Source organism: Electrona antarctica (assembly GCF_951216825.1).
Source record: "Electrona antarctica genome assembly, chromosome: 8".
In the NCBI taxonomy this organism is placed as follows: Eukaryota; Metazoa; Chordata; class Actinopteri; order Myctophiformes; family Myctophidae; genus Electrona; species Electrona antarctica.
Genome location: NC_136789.1, coordinates 43957793 through 43981919, shown reverse-complemented (window position 1 = coordinate 43981919; position 24127 = coordinate 43957793). Strand labels below are relative to the sequence as shown.

Here is a 24127-nt window from a genome sequence, read left to right as displayed (position 1 = left end):
CGGAACCATCGTCACAAAACCTTATAATATAAGATAATGTATGAGCAAATGTTACTACCTTGTTGAAACGTTACGTATGTGTGAAGATCTGTATAGATTATTACCACCATTTATTTTATAAATTCTGCCCATAATTCTCTATGTATTTTAGATGCTTCCAATCTTGTTTTCAAGAAAAGTAATACAATAAATGAATGGTTTGTTTAGTTATTTTGTCTGGAAGTGAAAAAACCACTATGAGTCTGATTTAATAGGTCTGTCAGTTCCCGATGTTTCAGTATGTGCTAACAATGGATTGGATAAAAAATGTGAATCCCCTCAGGTTAATTCTTAAGGGGTCTCTTAACTTCAGAACAAAATAAGGCTAAAATGTATATTATTGACAATTAACACAATACAATATTAAACCATGGCAGAATATAAGAAACATACTATACGTATATGAAACAAAAATACTGCCTTCATTTGATGAACTGTGTAAGAAATATAACGCACACAATTATATTGTATATGACAAGAAGTTATTTAAATAGACAAAAAAATACTCTGGCATTTGTTATCAATCTTCTGTTATCTATTGGTAAGAGAGGCATTCTGGGGCTTGGATATATAGACATGTTCTAAATGTTTGTGTTCATACCCAAATATTGGAATGATGACTTAACCATAGACATCGATGAAGGAAATTACATTACAGTTTTTAATAGGAGAAAGGAAATTTAATTTTAGACTACTACACCGTCTAGAATGATTACTAGTCCCCAGTTTAGGCATTGGATCGTAGTAAGTCTGAACTGTGTACTGTAACTGTATGAAGTGTTGTGCTTAAGCTGGTCGCTTTTTTCACTGTTGTTGGACTAATAAATATGGAGAGCTATATTGAATAAACACAGTGGTTGGACCTAATTCTTGACATTGAACTGAACAAGGATACACAACTTAAAAACAACTACAATGACACAGTGAAATGTAATGGATCTACTGTCAGTGCCAGTAGATCCATTAAATTTTACCTGGGTGCATCAGTGGTGATGTGGCCATTACTTTCCAATTCTTGAAGAGTGAGGCCGTTCCCCTCAGAGAGGCTATCTTTTTGAAGAGTGAGGCCGTTCCCCTCAGAGAGGCTATCTTTTTTAACGATGTTGACATGCTCCTTAGGTGGTCTACTATGCCTTTGGCCATTTGCAAGCGGCACTCTTTTGTGCAGCGCCATAGGGGTGAGGGGAAACTGCATGTTTCTGCACCTCGCGACCCTGCAGCGCAGCAGCTCCCCATACGCCCTACGGAAGTCCCTGTTGAGTGCGGGATACAGGATGGGGTTCAGGGCCGAGTTAAAGTAGCCAAGCCACAGAACCACAGAGTGAAGTGTCGTGGGAGGGGTTTTCTCAGCCTTGATGCCCATGCAGGTGAAGAAGGTGAAGTATGGAAACCAGCAGATGACGAATGCCCCGAGCACGGCCGCCAGAGTAACTGTAGCTTTGTGTTCCCTTACTGTGGCCGTTGCAGAGGGTGTACGAGCAAATGATGGCGTGGCGGCACGGATGCGGCGAACCTAAGGGAGCGATAAAACAAATGTTAAACCATTAAGGCAGACCGTTAGAGAGCTGTAAACTGTCAGTAATCACATGCAAGGCATCTTTATTTTACCAACATGGGCATGTCCTCCAAAAAGTACACGCTTGGAGAATTTCATAATGTAATGCAATCAAGAGGTAAACATTTTACTCGACATATTTTAAGCCTTAAAAGCACCTACCTGCTCTCGTGCTACTCTGAATATGCAGAGATACATCCCACACATAACCATCAGAGGCAGGTAGAATGAGGTGAAGGCGTACAACACCACATAGTTGTTATTCCACTCAAACAGGCAATAGCGTCCCTCCATGCCCTCATCCCACATGCCCCAGTCCTGATGCTGCGTGTTGTAGTCAGCCGTGTTCCACCCCATGTGGATCGGCACAAAGGACACGGCCAGGGACAAGGTCCATATGGTCACCATGGCCAGGGCCACCCTGACGGGTCTGACCCTGCGGGCATAGCCGAGTGGGTCTGAGATGGCCAGATATCGGTCCACGCTGATGGCCAGCAGGGTCAGGATGGAGGCCGTGCAGAGCATCACGTCCAAAGAGACGTAGAGGTTGCACAGCACCCCTCCCAGGGGCCAGTCGTTACTGCGCAGCTCCACGCTGGCCGAGAGGGGCATTACCAGTAGGCCCAGCAGGAAGTCCGTCACCGCCAGTGACACGACAAAGCAGTTACCGATGCGGTGCAGCCGACGGCTAAGTCCCACCGCCAGGCACACCAGCACGTTCCCACCGACGGTCACGATGATGAAGAACACCAGGACCAGCCAACGAACCGCTGTGGAGATCATGGTGTCCCCCGACTCCCTCCCCGGCATGGCAAAGAGTCATCAAATCAGCCACTGCTTCTTCATCGGTGCTACTTGGTTGCTGGTGTTATCTCGGCGTCAACAGGAAGGCACGTCGGTGGAATCCTCTGGTGATTTGGCCCAGTATTCACTTATCAGTGTCCATCGGTGCCAGCGCTTTCCAAGGCACCTGTGTGACGCTAGTAGGGTTCATAAAATCATTGACTGGAGGGTGTTTGTCACCCATGTCCGTTGTCATAGTGCCACATCTGTTGTCTTCTGACGCAAGCACTATCCTAGTGAATAAAAGGAACACATGATTTACTTAAATTGATTACTTTTAGGATTAATATTGTATGGCATGAATCATTCTAAAACAAATCAAATGTAAAAACCATGCATGTTTACGTAGTTATATGGTTGAGGCCTTTGATACTGATAACCTGTATCAAAAAGATGTCTCGTCATTGTTTCAAACTTGTGTCTGTGGCCACACTATAATTGGCACTGAATTTAATTTATTTTACTTCCAATTAGCAGTTAACATGATTAAGGGCATATAGGCTACGCTACGCCCTAAGTTGCACGCTGCACACACGCACGCACGCACGCACGCAGCTACACGAATACACTGCAGCTGTTTTTTCTCTTTCTTTTTCATCTTTTGTTTTCTCCTCCTACTTCTATTCTTTTATATTCCACATCCCTCTTTTATTTGACCACACATGCTACTGAAATACAAAACACCTACACACCTGACAATAGACGCTTATAATATAAAAGCATCATTATATAGATCCCGAACCTCCAAGCAGATCAACTACAGCACACTCCACATTGCAGACACTAACACAACCTTTTCATCACACTAACAATGTGCACACCTTGTGCATTGTTGACTACACCATCTGTTTATCAGTCTGTTTGCCATAGCTAGCCCATTTATTTACAAGTTAACAATTCACCCTATTCAGTCAAGATCACAGCATAGAAGTACATGCCAGAAAGTAGGTTTGCCACTCAGTAGGCGTTCCCGCATAACTTCCGGATATGATGATAATGTCACACGCATACCCTCACTAGTCTATAGTGATAGATCTTCATTGTACAAAAAATAAAGGCTTTGTAATTTGTTAAAAAGAAATGCGCGTGGCTCAAGGAGGTTCTTGAATGATTACACCATTTTCAGGGTTCTTGCGAACTTGCGCAGGTCTGGAAAGTACAGAATTATGAATTGGTTTCCAGACCTGGTAAAGTATGGACATGTGTCCTCTCAAGTATGTGAGAGGTTACTCTTAGTAATCCAGTCCATCTATATGAATAGATTATTCTTTCTGTATTGAACCAAATATAAGCCTCCCTGAGTTGACCCCTCCTTCCCGTCAGAGCCTGGACCAAATCTAGCCCTTTCTTCAAATAAAGAAAATATTTCATACATTTGACAATAATGTAGTACTATTGAATCATACTTTTATATTCATGTGTTATTAAAATAACAGGAAATGTAAATTACCACTGTAGCCTGTTTTAGCCGGTATTTGTATTATCATTTAACAATCTCTTAATAATAATAATTCATTATAAAGTTATATGTGCTTAACTACAGGATTGAATCGGTTGCAATTGCAAACCAACTGACATTGCTGCACTGACTCTTGCCATTATGAGACAATGTGGCACAGTGTCACAGTGTCAAAGATTTAGCACACTGAATATTATAATAAATGTGTAGCACGTGTGCATGATGCACATCCTAATGTTGCACTCAAAGCACAGGTACAGAAGCAAGACATGAATCCCCCAGAATTGCCCTTCCAGTGAGTGTCTGACCCTGTGTACAGTACACTGTGTCATTGTCAAAGAACAAGACGAGATCTAATAATGGTGTGGCTCCCATGTGGAGCTCTGACATTATATTGATATTGATATCATTATTGATGTCAGTCATGCCTGCAAAAAAAAGAAAAGAAAAAAACACAAGACAGACAGATACGCACCAACATACAAAGATGGCTAGCCTCTTACAATGTAGGTATTTACAGCTAGTTTAAAACTAGCCATTTAGTCTGCAGTAAATGCTACTGAGCCATGCCATAAAACAATTGCCAGGAGAACAAACAGAATTCAGCTCCAGCTTGCTGGTGACCCATTATATTTACCCATTGTATGAATACATATGTATGAATACATATTTATGAATACATATTTATGAATACATATTTATTATTGTTATTATTGTTATTAATAATAATAATAATAATCACAATAATTAATCATAATCATAATAAACAACTTTATTTATAGAGCACTTACAAGGAACAGAACAAATATTGTGTGCAAAAAGTGCAGTGTGAAATAAATAACAACATTTCAATAACTAAGTTATTTAAATGCTCTTCGGCCAACACAAGCAATAACACGATACCCTCAATTGGACAAGGAAAACTCTAATTCTTGATCCTCTATTATTGAGGAAATGCATCTTTTTGCAGATGCATAGAAATGTCTTACTCTAACTATTGCCTTAAACTCCATACAGAAGCTATAGATAAAGAACAAATGATTGTGTGCATTGTAACAGTGGTCAAAATGTCAGCCTTTTTGAGGGGCGCTAGACCCTCCTATATACAGGTTTAATGTTTGTGTTTAGTTCAATGTTCGTTTTTAAAAACGCCATTGACAATGAAGAGAAAAATTACGTCATCTTGCCCACACAAACATAAAATGCCATTAACAATAAAGAGAAGTTTGTTTTGACACTGTTTGTTTTACATCATCATTACATCATCTAATCATAGCAACATGAGTTAGACTTTAATATATTAGAGTTAGATTAAAACATGTATGTATTAAGTTTGAGTCGTTTTATTGTCAGGCTATTGATGATATCTTGGGTGAGTAAAGGGTACTGTGATCGGTGCAATGCGATCGAGTCGGTTGGGTATGTATGTCAGGGTAAAAATAGTGGTCTCTTATTGGCTCCTCGATGTTGTAAGATGATATAAGAGTGCCCCTCATTTCACACGGGTGTGATTTTTTCTTTTTGAGAAGGTATTGGGACATACTGACCAAAGCACACAATACTGGGCTTTTAGCGTAACCAGAGCTTTCCTGCCTTAACCACATTAATGTCAGTATCCTGGTTTCTTGTGAGTGCCGTATGTTAACATACTGATTGTCTGTGACTGGGCTTGCAGTTCAAACATTGGTTGTTGACAGTACAGTGACAGTGGTCAGAATGTTACCAGGCTTTATTACAACAGAATAATGAATAAATATGCACCTGAGTTATCTCATGTGTGAATTATAATACTGGTTTCAATTAACATCACCTACAATATGTGATATTAATTCACACTGGAGTTTGATCCCCCCATGATGTAATGAACACCACAAAAGGAAAATACTTGGAGATGCCTCTCTTCCTCCTTTAAGGAGGAACGCTTTATGCAAAATTATCCAAAATACTACTTTTTGGTTTAAGCCTATTTCTCACTAGCCAACATGGTCATAGACAGCTAGACTAAATAATTAGACATGTAGACTGGATTTATTTATATTTATTGGATTTTATTAAAGAGTAAACAAGCAAATATTGGCCTAAAAACTATTTGCCCATGTCTCATCTAAAATAATATAGCAGCCTTTGATGGGGAGATATCTGCTAAAGATAAGCATAATACATGTTCAAATGTTTGCTATCTCTGTGAATGTCAATAACTACACCCATAAACTAGACTATAAACTATATTACTGTACAAGACACGACCACTGGTTATCCTTCTTATACTGCTCAGAATTGAGAATTGATATTGTACTATCTGTGCAGTATGCTGTTACTTAAACAATTGCAATTGAATAAAAACAGTTGCTCATCAGGCGTTGATTCTATTCCTACCCATTAGCATGGATCTTCTTTCAAATAATGAGGCTAGAAGCATTAAAGTGGGACATTTTACTTTGGCAATAGAACAATAAAAGCATGGAATGGTTATACAGATAAGGAAAACAAACAGAACTTGTACTGATATGTATTTACTTAAAACATAAGTAAATACAATTAAGATAGATAGATATGTATGTACTGTAAACGTTCCCATACATATTTATATAGCTATTTCAAGGACTCTTCAAGGTTTTCTGTCTTGATTTAACTAGATTTAATAATACTAACTAGCAGGTTATTGTAAAGAATCAATATAGCATACTATATGTACACGCAACCCAATCAGATGGCTAAGACATGTCCCAAAAACATTTTTTTGTGTACTAAAATATATTTTAAATGTTATTAAAAGTGAACTGCCTTTTTTGTTAGAGTTTTGATATTTTACTCCAAAAAGGACAAGGTTTTTTGAAATTTGGTTGGACTTTATTATATTGGAAGGCAATGGAAGCACAAGACGCAATATTCTTGTAGGCCTACTATTGCATACTTGTATTAGTTACAAAGTACATATAACCATGTGCAATTCAACAGTGCCTATCATTTAAGACAAAATTCACAATCTGTGTTCAACGATTTTAAAACAATGTGTCCTCCTCGTCTCTCTCACCTGCACTCTTCCCTTTGGAGACATAAAACTAATGGTTTTAATCATTTCAATAGATTCCCCAGAGCCGTAAACACTGTCCTGTTTCCATAGAGACGTTCATTACAAAGTGAGTTTTGGTCATGCTGTGTCCTTGGTCAACCTGTTGCTCACTTTTAATCCCACGGGGGACTATAGTGGAAACGGACAATCAGATTAAAAGAGCATTCAATAGAACCCCCAAAAATAAAACCCAGCCGCCGCGGTGCTTTTCTCTACTCTTTCTTTTCCCCCATGTCACTCACGTGTCTGTGTCCTGGGAACAAAGGAAACGGGAGAAATCTAATCCTAGTTTCCATGAGGAGGACGTGAGGTCATTTTACAGTACATTACATAATTAATTTGCTCATTAGATGCGTTTAGAATCTTTGCCAAAAAATAACTCAAAGTGTTTTAAGCACATAGACCAAGCATACTGTGTGCTGGAGAATACAAACGGCCTATAGTTACAGGGTCTGGGTCACAGTCAAACATGCACTATGGTAGTTATTGTTTAAGTGTGTTTCTTTGTAACACCTCCATTTTAACAATTGGATGGTTTATGGGGTAATTAGTTATTTTCCCTTTTAGATTTCTTTCTCATTTGGGGAGAATTCAATCTACATCTGTAATTCATTGTTTCATTTTCTTTTGTTTTTATTGAAATGTATTTCAGTGTTTCTAAAAATGGACATTATTTTGCCTTATTGAGATTCCTTGCTTTCACCAAGGGTCCAAGGGGAATGACTAGCCACAAAGTGCAGTATCTCACGGCAAAAACATTATACAACACAAAATGGATCTCTTCTGCTTTTCTGTCAGTAATTGGATCTAAACCACATGCACATTCATATGTTTCAAAGCACAATGTGTACTTAATTAACAATTAACTGTGTGTATTGTGACATTTGAGGATACTATATTATTGGTGATTGATCATGATAATAAACTTTGTAATTAGGCTTGACATAGGCATATCACTTTCATGTAATTTGAATATCATTCTGCTCTTGTCAATTTGAAAAGGGCTGGTCCATAACGTTTCTGATATGTTTGTATGAAGCAACATTGACAAGGTAGACACTCATGCCACCTTATATCATTAGTAATGTGAACAATATTGCTGAACATCAAGTGTGAGAGAAAGGACCACGCAGCATGGTCTCAATTACATGCAAGGAAGGTATGAGACGGTTTGCAAACACACGCCCTAAACACCTCAAGGAGATTATGTGCTCCATAAGGGCAGCCCACGTGAAATTATTTGATAAAGGGACATCCACCATAAGCAATACAGCGAAACAGTACGTCTAAGTCATATCCAATAATTAAAACAAACTGTTTTATATGGCTTCCATATTAAATATATATTTCTTGTACCTACAATATTGCTGTTGATTCAGTACAGTACCATTATCTTATAAGATAGCTATAGGTTATATTGATACTCTCATCTCCAAACCATCTGGAAACACCATGCCATGTTTACCCTGTTCTAATTATGTCAACACATCTGTGAGGTTAGCACCCAACTGACGTGAGGAGAGCAAAAACCACTGATTCAAGATTAATACAGCATATCAACCTGAAATAATATAAAAGTGCATAAAGAGCACATAAGTGACTAACTGAATCCAGTTCCTTTGAATAAAAGGCTATACATAATGAAGGATTATTTTGTATACATGAAGACATTATTTTTTACTGGCTTGATTAAATACTGTACCTTCAAGTGAAACTTCAATGAATAAACACTAAAACTAAGAACGTAAGAATGTAAAAAATAAAATAAAAAAAATAGACAAGGAGAAGAAAGTAAAGAACGTGTCAAGACAATCTGACACTACACTGTCTTAATAAGATAAAGAAGTTATGTTTAAAACGACCAGAAAATGCTAAACTATAATATATCTTCACAGAGTAGCACAGAATCATACCACAACCACCCATGCACCTACAATGGCATGCAGCTATAACGCACCGGTCAATGTTTAACCAGAGACAACGAAACATAAATGAATGAATGACTAACATTTGAGAACAAAGAGCACAGTGTTAGATTTTTATCAAAACTTTCTCATGCATATTTGTCTAATTAAACGGTACATATTTGCCCAATGCTAGATTCAGTCTCACCTTCCATGGCTTGTCCTCAATGTCTGTCAGGTCTGCTGGCTAAACCTAATCTGGAACCAACATAATGCTCTTCTCTTCTTCCCTGCCTCTGCTCTTGTGTATACTCATGTTCAATCCTCCCTGGCTTTGTCTGCCCCCGGCCCCCTCTAGTTTGTTCAACACTCCCCTTCATATACTGATGTTATCACAAATCTTCCCACGTCTTCAAAACATGAGGCTCATTTTGCCTCCCCTTCACTTTAATTTTAGGGCAATTCATGAGGATTTCCATACTTTCAGAGGATCAACATGTATTTGGTCTGTTTGTGAGTATATGTTCAGTTATTGGGAGTAATGAACAGTTTTTGTTCTGCAATGCAGACACACATGCACATCCGATAAGACACAAATAATAGCATTGACTATAAAAAGATGGACTAAAAATATAGATAACTCATGAGAATAGCATCAATGTCACAATGCAACAGTAACTTGATCGATGCAAAGTGGAGATCCTGTGTCACTAGGCAAAATAAGTCTTTTATTTTGGCCATTGGTCTTGGAATAATATTCAGACTCGAGCTCAATTGGCATCCTTCATTTCATTAAGGCGTTTTAAAAGGATTATCGTGGAAGCTCTTACCAGTTGCTGTCCATGCTTTGATGTGTAGCCCATTGTATTTGTTTTAGTGGCTTTTATTGCTTTAATCTTTTTAAACTTTATTTTATCCTATGTGAGTAATTTTGGAAGTCTGTGTTTATGTATGTTCTGTAATTATTTACCTTAATTGGCCAGTTCATTCTTGCAAAATAGACCTATAGATATCAATGTTTTTACTGGTTAAATAAATATCTATATTTCAGACTTTATTTTATCCTATGTGAGTAATTTTGGAAGTCTGTGTTTATGTATGTTCTGTAATTATTTACCTCAATTGGCCAGTTCATTCTTGCAAAATAGACCTATAGATATCAATGTTTTTACTGGTTAAATAAATATATATATTTCAGCAATGGAATGGTTTAAAAAAACGGCATCAATCTGTGAAGTCCGGGAGCACTCATTCTGGGTTCCGGACACTCGGCCAGTCTCAGCGGGTGTCCCACAAGGCTCAGTCTTAGGACCTGTCCTTTTTACTCTTAATAATTGTATCTCTACACTTTATGACTGTCTTGCCAATCTTCATGCTGACTGACGACACAGTCATATACTGCATGCGTCGCACTCGCAGACTCAGCACAGCTTGCCACCAGGAAGCTGCAGCTTGCTTTTAATGCTCTCTAGGCTGCCATGGTTGAGCTTAGGCTGGTTTTAAATGCAAGTAAAACTAAATTCATGTTGATCACTAGGGCTAGACCCAACAACCTTAACAATATATCCATAACCTTCCAAGTGGCTCTACAATAGAGAGGGTCTCTGAATACAACTACCTTGGCATTTGGCTTGATGAGAAACTGTCTTTTAAATTTCACACTGATAACCTTAAAAAAATGTTTCTCTTTAAAAATAAATCATGCTTTCCTGCATCCAGTAGAAAAACAATTATTGAAGCCACTTTTCTCTCAGTTTTAGATTATGGAGACATTATTTATAGAATTTCTGCTCCATCAATTTTAAAGCACCTTGCCACTGTGTACCATTCTGCCCTAAGTTGCATCACTGGTGACAGTTATGGTACCCATCATTGTACACTTGATGGCAATGCAGGCTTATCCTCTGTCTGAGAGGCGTGATAAGCACTGGTATCTGTTTATTTTTAAAGCCCTCTCAGGAATGCTCCCCCCTTATATTTGTTCTATGTTAGATCAGAACCCTAGAATGACAGCATTCTCTGTCAGTGCCTCCTCTGCTTGGAATGAGCTCCAGAAGTCCTTAAAACTCAGATCACATCCATCTTTGGGTCAATTCAGCCCGCACGCACACACACTTATCAGCTTCCTTTGATATAATATAAGCATTTTCTGATTTCTATTCTTAGTGAGAGTGAGGGTGGCTCATGATATTTCCATTCCATTGGGAGCTATGCAGTCCTGCAATTACAGCGGAAGAGAAAGCCTGAGAATCACAGTAGTCAGTGGACCTATATTTGTTTAACCAGAAATAGCAATATGTTTCGCTCCATAAAAACTGACCTGGTCAAGGAAGGACAGTGATATATAGCTCTGGTGGAGAACATTTGAACCATTAAGAATGTTGAGCTAGACGGGAAAAGCAATAGAGGACAGAGGTTTTATACTGTACCAAAATAATTTCCTGCAGCAAGATACACTTTGTGAGTCACTGTGGATAAGAGTGTCTGCCAAGATGCCTAGATTGTAAATAATAAATTGTGATAACGATACGCTGCCTGGTCGGGAAACAAAGTAAGTCCAGTCGATGCAGGAAACCCCAAAACAACACAAAGCAGTTATTTAAGGGCCCATTTATTGAGCCACACTGCAAACAGGTAAAAGGAAATCAATTGGGTGCATAATAAATGTGTACACAATAGTGAGGCGGACACAGTGTAATACACACTCATGAAGGAACTTCTGTAATGAAACTGATAAGACAGCCATGTCTTTGTTTGACATTTGACTGTCAAACGTCATCCACGTATTCCCTCTGTTGCTGTATGGCAGTATTACCCTGTTATCATGAAAGTAATTGGCATGTGTGATGATGTGATGATGTCAACATTATTATTATTAATTATCTTTGTTACCTACTGTACTGGCCAAGAACAATTCACAGGGACTTTTTCTGCAGAGGATGTTGTTGCTCTTGCTGGAATCAAGGAGACTTTTCTTTAGTCTGTGCTTCAAAATGCTGTACCATAGGTAGGATGTTGATTATGCTAACATCAAACCTTTCGAGAAATTATTGGCACACTCTTTCCCCATCTACTGGACACAACTGGGAACTGTACTTGTGCAAGATGTGGCGAGAAAGCTATGAAAGAGAGGGATCCTGTTACATTCTGTGATGATCCTGTCTGTTGTAGTGGGAACTGAAGAATATGCAATTTACAGTTAGAGTAAATGCTTTTTGGGAATTACAGAAGCTATCACATATTTGTGATCAAACAACATTTATGTTCACTCTTCGACAAGACGAGGATAATGTGACATTTGTGACACAATAGAAGATTTATTTGGCCACTATTAGCACAATTAAAAACAAACAAGCCAAAACATCCTGGCAGTCTGAACTTGTAACCAAAATGATGACGAAACTGATAATTGCTATGTGTGAGTATTTATTCGCTAAGAAGTCTCCATGTCTTGCAAGCTCTTTATTAAACAGGAAATGAATTTTCAGGTCGAGATACCAATTTTATCCAATCAGGATAGAGAACTCAGACAGGATACAGATTAAACAAGTGAAATTGGAAGTGATGACACAAAGAAACGAGCAGACAAAATAGTAAATGGAATACTACATAATGAATCTAATAAATGGGTACTCTCTCCTGATTGGCTGAAAATGTTCGGCCCACCAGACAATTATATTTTCTGGTGAGAACAACAGATAGCAATGATTACTATCAGAAAAAAGTGCTTTAACCTTTAAACCAAAAGAAAGAAAGAAAGAAAAATGTTTTGCTTTAACTAAAAGAATACCACTTACCCTACCCTTTAATGATGTGTGTCAAGAATAATGAGGAACAGGAATTAATACATAGAACCAATTTATAGAAAGAAAGTAATGCTATGCGTTCACAATTCCCCCCAGGCAGTTCCCTGGTTTGCCATATGGAAAGTCTGCCAGTGCGCTGTCATATTACATTTCTATCCTCGGGCAAGCCAATCTCACATTTCAATGAATAGCGGCGGCTATAACCCCCTCCACCCCCCCTTTCCACCACCACCCTGGAGAACAGTGCCCTGAGAGGGGGCTGGGGAGGGATGGGCACATCCCAACTGTGCTCATCGCCGTCCACCACTCCTCACTGTCCCCAAGGAACACCCGCCAGCGAGTCTCCATGTCACAGTGAGTCACTAGTCCCCTGTCTCTGTGAAACAAACTGGCAGCTATGGTTCCATTTATAGAAAGAGAAAGGGATAGAATCAGTTGTAGGCCTATTTACTTTCGGTGGAGGAAGCGGGAAGGTATATTTATTTTCTAACAAGAACTTATGTGGACAAACTAAAGCATACATGGGAGTGTGCATACCGTCCATACAGTATGACATGGAAGAGCTTTTGGGATTTTACAGTACTTTATACTCCATCTATGTGGATATATAGAACTCATTTCAAGCACATGCTTATACACACACAGGCACACTTACCAGCTTGCAGTCTTGTTTATTCTGTCCATGGACCAGCTGCAGTGGGTTGTTTGCATAAGGAGAGGCTGCAGTAGGAGTTTGTCATTTTTGGCATGCATAGAGAAAGGAGGCTAAATACCAGCAGAGGGAAACTATCATGAATCTTCCAATATGATCCACATACAGTAGCTGCAGAGAAAATAAAATGGGCTCTGCTCTCTCTTGAGATTGCACATCGCCTCCGGAAGTTGGTCTTAATGCCTGCAAACTCAATGTAGTGAGCTAGCTGTTAATTGTCAACTTAAAGTTTAGGGAAATATGGAGATCTGATAATGAACAACTTACGTTTCTGCCCCAAAAATTGTTCTGTATATGAAACTAACTCTCTGAAGGTCTGAGGAAGGGCTGCGGCCCGAAACGTTACCTACCAGTAAAGATATCTTGGGAGCATCAATTGGTGTGCGGATTTTTTCATTTCTTCATTGTGACTTTATTTTGATCCAGCACCCAGCCAATAGGTTTAGATGTGCGTGTCCTTTTTGACTGTTTATTCAGCCTCCTCTACTACTATGAAACTAACTCAAACATTCTACCACAGTACAGTACATGAGGGACTGAAAACCCACCGTAGCTGCATGCTAGGCCAGTACATGAGGGACTGAGAACCCACAGTAGCTGCATGCTAGGCTATGATTCATAACCTGTAACTCAAGTGATCTACTCTACCGTACAAGGCCTGCAGGTCTTGCTTCTTTGTTTCTCTGTAGTCTGTATATCGTGTGTTTCTTGTTGTTTTGTTTTTGTCTGATGACACTAGCAACCTGTTTGTTTAAATTGCACAGAAGGTGCCATGGCAAACACACATTTGCCATGCACCTGCCACATAATGTGATGGGGAATTTATTAATATAAAATTGATATAAAAGAAATGCAAAACAGCACCAACGTAAGTCATAGGCTATATGTTCACTTACGTACCATATTACAAAAACATTCTAAAGTCAACTTTTAAAAAGCAAATATGAACGTTTGAAGCTGGTTTCCTATGCAACTGCTGAAATTAATGGTAAAATGATTTACCATTGAGCTTATTGAGCTGGCTGCTTTATATGGGATAAATTGAATCTTGGAAATAAGAGTCCAGCAGAGGGAAGCACGCACATCTATAAAACATTCTTCAGGTGCTGAACCAAAACATACGTACAGGATTAGAGGAAGGAGGTCCGCACACTGTTATACAGCTCCCGGAAAAATTGTCTCCACCAGGCCGAAGGCATGCGGGGAGAGAGTATGTTTTGCACTCCATCCGTTTATTTTGTACACACTCCCTGGATGCCAACGATGAACCTCTGCCCCAAAATTTCCAGAACGACCTGTTATAGTGCCACCAGGAGGCCGACTTTTGAAAAACACATTTTGTTATATTACTTCTCCAGATTCTGTCCAAAAATCCCGCAAATCGTTACACACTATCTCTATAGTCATGTGTTCAAGACGGATCTGTCCAATATTTCAGATTTCATCGTAATTGACTAACATTGGCTTTCAAAGTTTGCAGGATTGGCCCGTTTTGAACAAAAAGCCTCAAACATGAACAGAGCGTGCAATGTACGTGAAATCTTTCACAGACTTTCCTACTAGGCTGAGGAATATATCCCACCCTTTTCACATTGGCCTGTTATAGCGCCACCAACAGGTGGATTTTAGCAGAACACATTTTTGGAACAAAATCCCTCGTAGCGTGCAATTTACGTGAAATCTTTCACGGATTTTCCTACTAGGCTGAGGAATATATGCCACCCTTTTCACATTGGCCTGTTATAGCACCACCAACAGGTGCATTTTTGCAAAACACATTTTTGGAACAAAATGCCTCAAATCATCCAATTGCCATCCAAGGCGTAAGAAGAAATGTCACCCTTTTCACATTGGCCTATTATAGCACCACCAGGAGGCCAAAACCTGACCTGCCCTGGTGGAGACCTGTGCCCAGAGGGGCACTTTATCTAGTTTTATTTGAAAAGGACAATGTTTCGACCTACAACAGGTCTTCTTCAGGTCTGGATGCACACACTTCCTATTCACAGGTATTAAGAACATAACAATGATCCAGACCGCTGCAACTTGTCTCTGCAACAGTTTTGTTGGGTAATGTTCCATTGGTGTGACATCCGGTCCACACCACAGCTATACACCCCTCCCACTCTCTCAAACTTAAGAGTAGTCATACATTCGTAATAAGAAGTAAAATGCTTTTAGAAGACGTAGAGCAGAACTATTCACCACAGAGAATGAGGATGAGCCAGATGTTTCCCAGCGCTCCTCTGTGATAGTGTGAGTATAGTAGTTGAATCATTTCAATTAAAGAATAATGTGGTTAAAGATGGTGTAAAGTGGTTATTCTTTTTTGTTAAAACAAATCTTTTTTTGTTTTGTTTTGTTACAAAGATAAGGCTATGTTCTGATTGTGTTCAGTAACAGCCTAACAGTGGTCTCCCCAACTCTCCAGCTCTTTAGTAAACAGCACTGGGTCGGGACCCATCTGTTGGTCGCGGACACATTTGATGCCAAGAGCCGGTAAAAATCATTGTTAAGCATTATAAACTTGGGACTTGTTCAATCTCATCCTATAGCGATCTGTGACCATATTTATATCTTGTCAAATCTCACTCTTGGCAGAAAAGGAGTTAAGTTCATATATATAACACTAATCAATTTGCTTTTTACTCTGATTTAGTGATTTGATGAAAGGCTAACACTGTGGAAGAGCTTCCTGTGATTATGATCCATGATGCTGATGTTGTTGTGTTGTTGGTGGGGTTTTCAACTGATTGTGAAAGAGGGACCACCACCCTGACTTATAGAATCAACCTGGGGACCACTGTTGTGTTGGGTGGGGATATGGGCTAAGATTTGTGCTTTTACTTTTACACTTGCTATGAGATGAGATGAGATGTACTTTATTATCCCCGCAGGGAAATTGATACCTTACAGCAGCATAATGTAAAATGTAAAAATAATAATGCGCAATACATCCCACTGTTTCTCAACCAATGGTACGGTACACTGACTGCTAATCATTTCCTAATAATAAATGACTCAACCAGACAATCCGGTGCACTTCCCCCTCTTACGATTCTAACTCCCTTTTTCTGTTGAATTTCTTGACCTCCAACTTGCCAGTAAAATTACTACATGCATCATAGGTCACCAGGTCATTCAGTTCACTGTTTCTAGTGGAACTAGTGGAAAGACATTTTTTAAAATCAACAAATCCTACATTACTAAAATGAATGGTCAGGGACCACTATGCAAACAGTCCACCTGTTGAAAACCCCTGGGTTAAGGCATCTTCTGACAAGTTCTTTTGACAACGACAACTAATTAAATTACAACCTCAAATAAAAAATACAAATATTCATTAAATTAGTATGCTAGTTTTGCCTAATTGTCAGAATAATTATGAATTAACTAAATTGAAACCAAGTTTCAAATATCAAATGTGCTTATTAATGCTTACTAGAGCAGTGTCCGTTGGGCACTGGCCTACTTGGAACGATGCAAGTTGGAAATGCATGCCTCACCCAGCTATTATGTATGTGTCCCTTTTATGCCCATACGTATGTGGAGTTCTTTGTCAGGCATGCCCAAATATGGAGTGTTGTGATGTCAGAACAGGCCAGCTCCATATAGAGCATGGGCAGGGGCCCTGTCTAGAGCCCGGGCAGAGGCCTTTTGTGGCGATTCTGGACAACCGTGGGTCCGACCGACTCAACACCGGGCATTGCACTCCCTGTGGGGGTGTGGAACGCATGTGTCGAATTTGAAGTCGGTGGGGCGAACGGTTCTGGAGTTACGTGCATTTCAGCCGGACACACAGACAGACAGGTCAGACAGAGACATGGTGCATTTATAGATAGATAGATTTGTTTAACTTAAGGCAAGCGTCTGTGACGTAATCAAAAACTGTGACTCTACTGTACTGTACTGTACTACTCGTACTGTAGTATTGTAATACTGTAACCCAGCATGCGCGCGTCACATGATTGGGGTAGCCAATCACAGTGCTGTCTGTCTTCTAAATTGGCGGCGCGCTAGTGGAAATAATGGGGAAAGTAAAGAAAATAAATATATGCAAGCACATTGAAGGCGGGGAAGGAAGTGAACCCAATATGAAAAGAACAGATCAATGTGGCGTGAGGGGCGTGCAGCCGTGGGAAACGCACGCGTGGTGGAAGAATCGACACATGAGTTATATTTGCTAGCGCAGGCTGTAGCAACTTTGCAATTGTAGTATAAGAGATAAAAGTGAAAGTGATTAAGTCTGTTGGTTTTAAACATATCGAACCAATGACAAACATGACAAGCTTTTGACTAAATTGATACATTTGATTTGATTGACTATTGGTACTATAGAGCATAGGTTCTTTCTTGGCGTAGATCACCGAAGTCTGACATCAATATCGGTAGAGGGCGTTAAGTCCATGGGTTCATGTACTTTTTTATTTGCATTATAATCCCCATAGGGGGATTTTAGATCGCTTCATATAAGAACTGTGTTTGAAAAATAAACAAATCATCCTGCCCGTTTCACTCATATGGATATGAAGAATCAACTAATGTTACTGCTGCCGAATTAGTTAAATTTGTGTTGAATCAGACTGTCATCATATGACCGTCGTACACGATACAGAGACACCTCCCCAACAATATCGCCAAGACAGTTTGTTTATTTTTGGACCACAATGCTTATATGAGACGATTATTATTAATTTCTTTTAATGTTTTTTTGTGGCTTTCGCCGTTATTTTATATTTTTTATGGAGGGACAGACAGTAGGCTGACAGGAAATGGGGAGAGAGATGGGGGGGTGACATGCAGTAAAGGCCGTCGGGATCGGGAGTCGAACCCGCGGCACACTGCCAGACTGGATTACCAGCCAAGGTGCCTGGACCGCTGAGCCACGGCCCAGGCCTATATGAGACGATTTTAAGATGAAAATCTTCCGTGAACCAGGGGATGAGCGAGTGATGTCAGGAGTTCGGCGCTCTATTTTCTGAAAAGTAATGGTTTTGTTTTTGTACATACAAGGTTTCCACCCGACAGTGACGATATGATTCTGCCAGAGGAGGAGTAGGCCTACACTTTTCTGTAATGTCTTGAATGCAGATTCTCAGTAATACTAGGCTATACTAATAATACTAAATAAATATACTAATAAACTGCAATCATGTGGACAGATTCAGAAGCGCATTTTCCACATTTCACACCAGGTTTCTCAAGCAACGATTGAAAACCCTGGCTCGTGCTGTGTGATAATAGGAACTAGTAAACCTTCAAAATGTTATTTAATGTTATTTTCATAACTCGACTTAAAAAAAAATGTCTTTAATCTCTGCTCGTCTGAAGATGAGCTTTAACAGAAAGTTGAGGAACTCCCTGTTCAGCTGCTGTTTTTTAATATGCTTGGTTATAGCATACATCTGCTGCTGGGTGTGTACTCTAAGTAATCTTTCCCCAATATCTGCTTCCATCTACAAAATCATATGTAATAACACGATGAAAAACCTACAGTACCGTTAACTGTTTCTGCTGAAAGTGACTTCATACATCTCGAAAAGTTAAAAAAAAAAAAAAAAGATCACTTTGTGCCCAGATTAGAGGAGGTATACTGCCACTTTATATTGAAACGGGTCGTTATGTTGGGCTAGATGAAGAAGATCGAATCTGCCAAATGTGTGATCTCAATGAAATAGAGAATGAGTGTCATTTTGTGTTGTACTGTCCTTTTTATGGTGCGGTTAGAGAAGTGTTGTTTAATAATATAAACTATGTTGATATGATGGATATGAATGATGCACAACTTATTAAAGGTATATTCAGTGATTTCACTTAATTCAAATATCACTTTTTTTTGGGGGATAATCCTCCCTACTATAAAGTGTGCTGACCATATAAGGAGTTCCTCCCTGTCCCCAGTGAGCCCCTGGGGTCAAAAAACCCTAGTTTCGGTTTGGGCTTTGGGTGGCAAAGCCTTCATCCAATCAGGATGAGAGGGGCCTTCCTCCAATCATGATCGACTGGGGCGGGCCTTGGTGCATGTGCTGTTGGTCTGTTGTACTTCCCCCACTGTAGGTTGTGTGCGTATGCACATCTTGTTACCGGGGCGGACCGGGTTCTTTTCCAAATCACCCAAATCACTGAATGCTCCTTTAACCGTTTATTTGAAAAAGATGTATTTAAATTGGCAAATTATCTAGAGAAAGCCTGGGATTTGAGGAAAAAGGCCATGTACAGCCAGTAAGAGATATGTATGCTAGTTAAGTTTTGTTTTATGTTTTGTTTTGATTTATTGTATTTGTATTTATGCGATGCGATCAGTAGTATGCAATCAGCAGTATAAGTAAATAACTAAGTGTATAACTGTTTATTGTAACTTGTGTGAAAAGGTGTCATATAATCCCATGAGGGATGGGCCACAAGGTGGCATGACACTTAAATAAATAAAATCATTCATTCATTCATTCATTCATTCATTCATCCATGCATTCATTCATTCATTCATGCATGCATTCATTCATTCATTCATGCATGCATGCATGAATGCATGCATGCATTCATTCATTCATTCATTCATTCAGTAATGAATCAAATGAAGCTGAATCATTACCGTGAAGTCCCTCCCTTAGGTTAAATGTGAAATTTTGAAAACTATTGTTACTATACTAGCCTACTCTATCTTCTATGCAAAATGGAAAAGCAGCTTTTAAGCTATACAACTATTTCATTGACGTGCTTCTTCCTAGTAAATATTTATGATGCTGTGTCATTATAGACCTGTCTTTCTTTGTCTCTGGGACTCCACATAATGCTATTGCTGCAATAAATTCTAGCAGTGCAGGTTTTGAAGCATTGCAGGAATGGTGCAGAGATTTGCAGAATCTCTGCACCAGTCTATAGCTGGGTACTCCTGCAGATACATACAGTACTGCATATGCACCCCATCCACATAGGAAGATGTACACATTGTTTATAAACTAATACAAACAATAATAATAATTATAATAAAAAGTTGAATTGTAATGCCAGTGTCGATGCTGCCTTTACAGCTTTCATGTTCACACACACTGCGTGTGACTGGGGCAGTGTGTGCGTGTGCGTGCGTGCGTGCGTGCGTGCGTGCGTGTGTGCGTGCGTTTTTATACTTTTTTTTGTTTCAAACGTCCCGTTTGTTCACCAGTTGCCAATTGCCTAAGCTGTAATCCTGGGCACTACTCTCCCTCTGCCAACCTGGGGAGAGCCCCGAACTGAGCTCATGCTTCATTCAATGCATGAGGAGTGAGCAGCTAGGCCGCTTCTTATCACCTGACAGGGAGGAGTACTTTTCAGGATTCCAATTAAAAAATAGCCAAACAAAAATTCAGGATTCCAAATCAAATATAGCAAAAATAGCAGATCTACAAGCTCAAAACTTGTCGCACTGCAACATGTTTTGAGCTTGTAGATTTGCTATTTGTGCTACTTTTGTGTGACAGAATGACAATGTTTTGTTGGTTTCTGCCCGACAGTATGCAATGTAGCCCCCTCAGACTCAGTGTGGAAATATAGTGGCCCTCTACTGTACATCGTCAAAGTTGCCCACAACTGTTGTAGAGTAGTACCATGTGCCTGCTCCAGTATACACATGTGTATACACACACGTCTTTTCTGCTGAGCTTATCTCTCCCAGTCCCAGATCCTTCCACATACTGTTGCACGCACACATGCACGCACACACACACACACACACACACACACACACACACACACACACACACACACACACACACACACACACACACACACACACACACACACACACACACACACACACACACACACACACACACACACCACAGCAGACAACCACAGCAGACAACCAGCAGGGGTTGCTATTGCAGTAACAAGGTTGATCCCCGATAGTGATGGCTACACTACAGGCGTTAACACTGTCATTGTGTTGGATGATGGGGCACCCGGCCAAGCCAGAGGCACCGCTGCCGGGAATAGAACCAGGCAGGCCTGTGTGGCGGTGGGCGAGTGATTTACAGTTGGAGGCCATCGATATTGTCCTTTTCTTTTTGCTGAGGTTTGCGTGATCTGCGCAAAAGGACAGTTTGGTGTTATAAACATTATGTTATAATTTAGCTATTGAAAAATAGCAGATCTACAAGCTCATAGCGCGCCACCGAGTGGCGCGCTATGAGCTTGTAGGTCTGCTATTTTTGAAAAATCGTGAAAATATTTATTTCAGAAAACTGGAGGATTTAGAAGGATTTTTTAAAATGTTGAGGTCAGGCCTAAATGGGCCAAATGATAAGGGACAATATCGGTGGCACCCAACTGTACAGTAACTGCACGCCACCCGGACATCAATGAGTTTTAACCCCATGAAGACCTGAGGCCGATTCTACAAAAGTAATGCCTTCTAAACCAGTAGTTATTTCGATATTTTAAAAACAAATGTTCAAATCTGCTATTTTATAAAAGCCAACGCGAAAATCTAAAATGACACGGATGCTTTTAATCCTGTAATTGAACAGAGCCTCTTTCTATCACAGTGTGAAAAGGGCAATCACTTGGCCAAGTGGTCCAGGCATGCCACATATAGGCTCTGGCCTGACAGTGCGTCGGGTGTTCGAGTCCAGTTCATGTTCATGACGACCTTTGCTGCATGTCTCTGCCCTTCTCTCTCTTCCTCTTTCCTGTCAATCTTGTCTTGATACTATCAATAAAGGCAGAAAAGCAAAAAAATATATATATATTTAAAAACTTTGAGAAAAAAAGAAACACAGTATTGTTAAAACGTAACCACAAATAGGGACACTATAAGGGTTAAAGAGTAATAAAGTCTATTATTCTGTGCGTGCGTGCGTGCGTGCGTGCGTGCGTGCGTGCGTGCGTGCGTGCGTGCGTGCGTGCGTGCTTGTGTGCGTGCGTGCGTGCGTGCGTGTGTGCATCTGTTATTTCTGAACCCCTTATGTTTCCCTTCAAGATGAAGCCTATCCTTTGCATCAATCTCATTATTGTTGCATTGTGAGAACACTGATCTTATTCTCACGAGTCATCTTTATACATTTTTAGTTAATTTGTTCTCATACTGTAGCTAGTGAAGACTGATGTCTTAGTATTAAATGCATCCATGCATACGTGCGTGCACCGTGCATGCGTGCTTGTCCATGTGTGTGTGCAGTCATCCACCCCTGTGAGTGTGTGTTTGTGTAGGACTTTCCAATGCGTCACTGCAGCCTTCCGTCGTCATGTCATTGTTTTACTAAAAACCTTTTAAGAAGTTGAGTTACGCTTCAGATTGTTCGGGGAGTTGGAGACCATTGGCACAACTGGGAATGCTGAATTAAAAATGAAGCTTCCACTTTCTCCCTCAACTGTCAGTGAACTGTCTAACCTTGTTAGGTTGGAGAGAGTTTCAAATGTTACATCTGTGGAGACTTGCACAGTTGAAACATTTGTTGGCAGCTCCTATAGTCTATGGATTTCAGTTTCAGAATTCAACATCAAATGAGACTATAAACAAGTTTACAAATAAAGCAATTTATTTTTTACTTCTGTGGATTCTGTGGATTCTATTTAAAAAAAATCTATTCTCTACATTGACTGGTATAAGCTTGCGAGGGAAACAATAACATTGGGAACTCATATTCTATAATTCATGCCAGTGAGAAGAAAACATACAGTTTCATAAATACAGTTCTATAGGACAATATTCTGTTGTTGTGTGCCACAGTTCTATGAAAACATTTCTATGACATTTTCAGATTGCATTTTGACAAAACCATGAGTAATTTTTATGAAAGAAATGGAGGAATGTATGGATGAAAGAAGCAGCTGGGTTTGACAAAGGTCAAGGCCAAATTATTATCCCCTTAGAAAGCACAGGAGAGTTGAACCCAGCTGGGAAATGCAGTAACAAAGCTGGGACACAGTCCCATTCTGTAGTGGGGGGGAAGTGACAAATGGTTCACAGAGTATCCACTCCTAATGCCTGATTTACACTTGGTTGAACATAGCCGATCTACAAGCTCATATCCCGTTGCACCGCAACACATTATTGTAAGCTTGTAGATTGACTACTTTTGGCACGCGACACCGGCACACAGCTAAGTATTATTCAGGCTTGATATAAATCATCATTGACAAAAGATCTACATTCGCTGAATTTTCCTGGGCAGCCACCTGAACAAAACCTTGCACAGCTTCTTGCTTTTAACCTTTGACTTGGTCATGCTCTTAATAATATTGTCTGTCAGCAGGGTGCGGCTGGGATGCTGGGCCTGAGGTGAAAGTGGAGCATTACACTTTGTTGCTGGATGATGATTCAGAACCTCCGAGAAACTCCTCTCTTGCTGCCGGAAGTCATACTCCACACTGTAAGCATACAGTACACGCAACATGCAACATGACTGAACATCATACGTCTTAGTTACAAAATCAAAAGGAAAAAAACTGTTATAGAATGAAGCTGAAATCTTGTAGGCTACTCTGTAAAATCCTGAGTGTCACACAGGTCCATTTGCTTACATTTGTACACTCTTAATATAGATACATAAACGCGGAGTATGTTACTGTGCAGATACAGTATAATGATAAGCATTTGGTTATATTCATGGTTTATGCATTGTTTTTATCGCCATTGTGTCAATATCATACTAGTGTACAACCTTTGTCAAGAGTGACTGCAATGTTATGGGGAAGCTTGCTTTTTCTCTAGAAACCTGTCTAGTCAGAATCAAAATGCAGACAAGATTCAAACAGAC

At 39.8% G+C, this 24127-nt stretch overlaps 2 protein-coding genes across 2 annotated transcripts in view; one reads left to right on the top strand and one right to left on the bottom strand.

The window, feature by feature from the left end:
• The window catches only part of LOC306927965 (uncharacterized protein), an 81042-nt gene that overhangs the window by 41855 nt on the left and 15060 nt on the right, over positions 1-24127 (top strand). The window contains exon 3 of the mRNA XM_079507863.1: positions 23624-23740. Coding sequence (XP_079363989.1) covers positions 23624-23740 — 117 coding nt within the window. The remainder of the gene's footprint in view (positions 1-23623; positions 23741-24127) is intronic.
• hrh2b (histamine receptor H2b) lies at positions 1010-9130 on the bottom strand (the record flags this gene model as incomplete). Its single annotated transcript, XM_079507961.1, has 3 exons — positions 9082-9130; positions 1757-2665; positions 1010-1552 (listed from the first exon to the last, which is right to left on the bottom strand). Exons 2-3 carry the CDS (start codon positions 2402-2404, stop codon positions 1010-1012), a joined length of 1191 nt encoding a protein of 396 aa, XP_079364087.1. The 5' UTR covers positions 2405-2665; positions 9082-9130.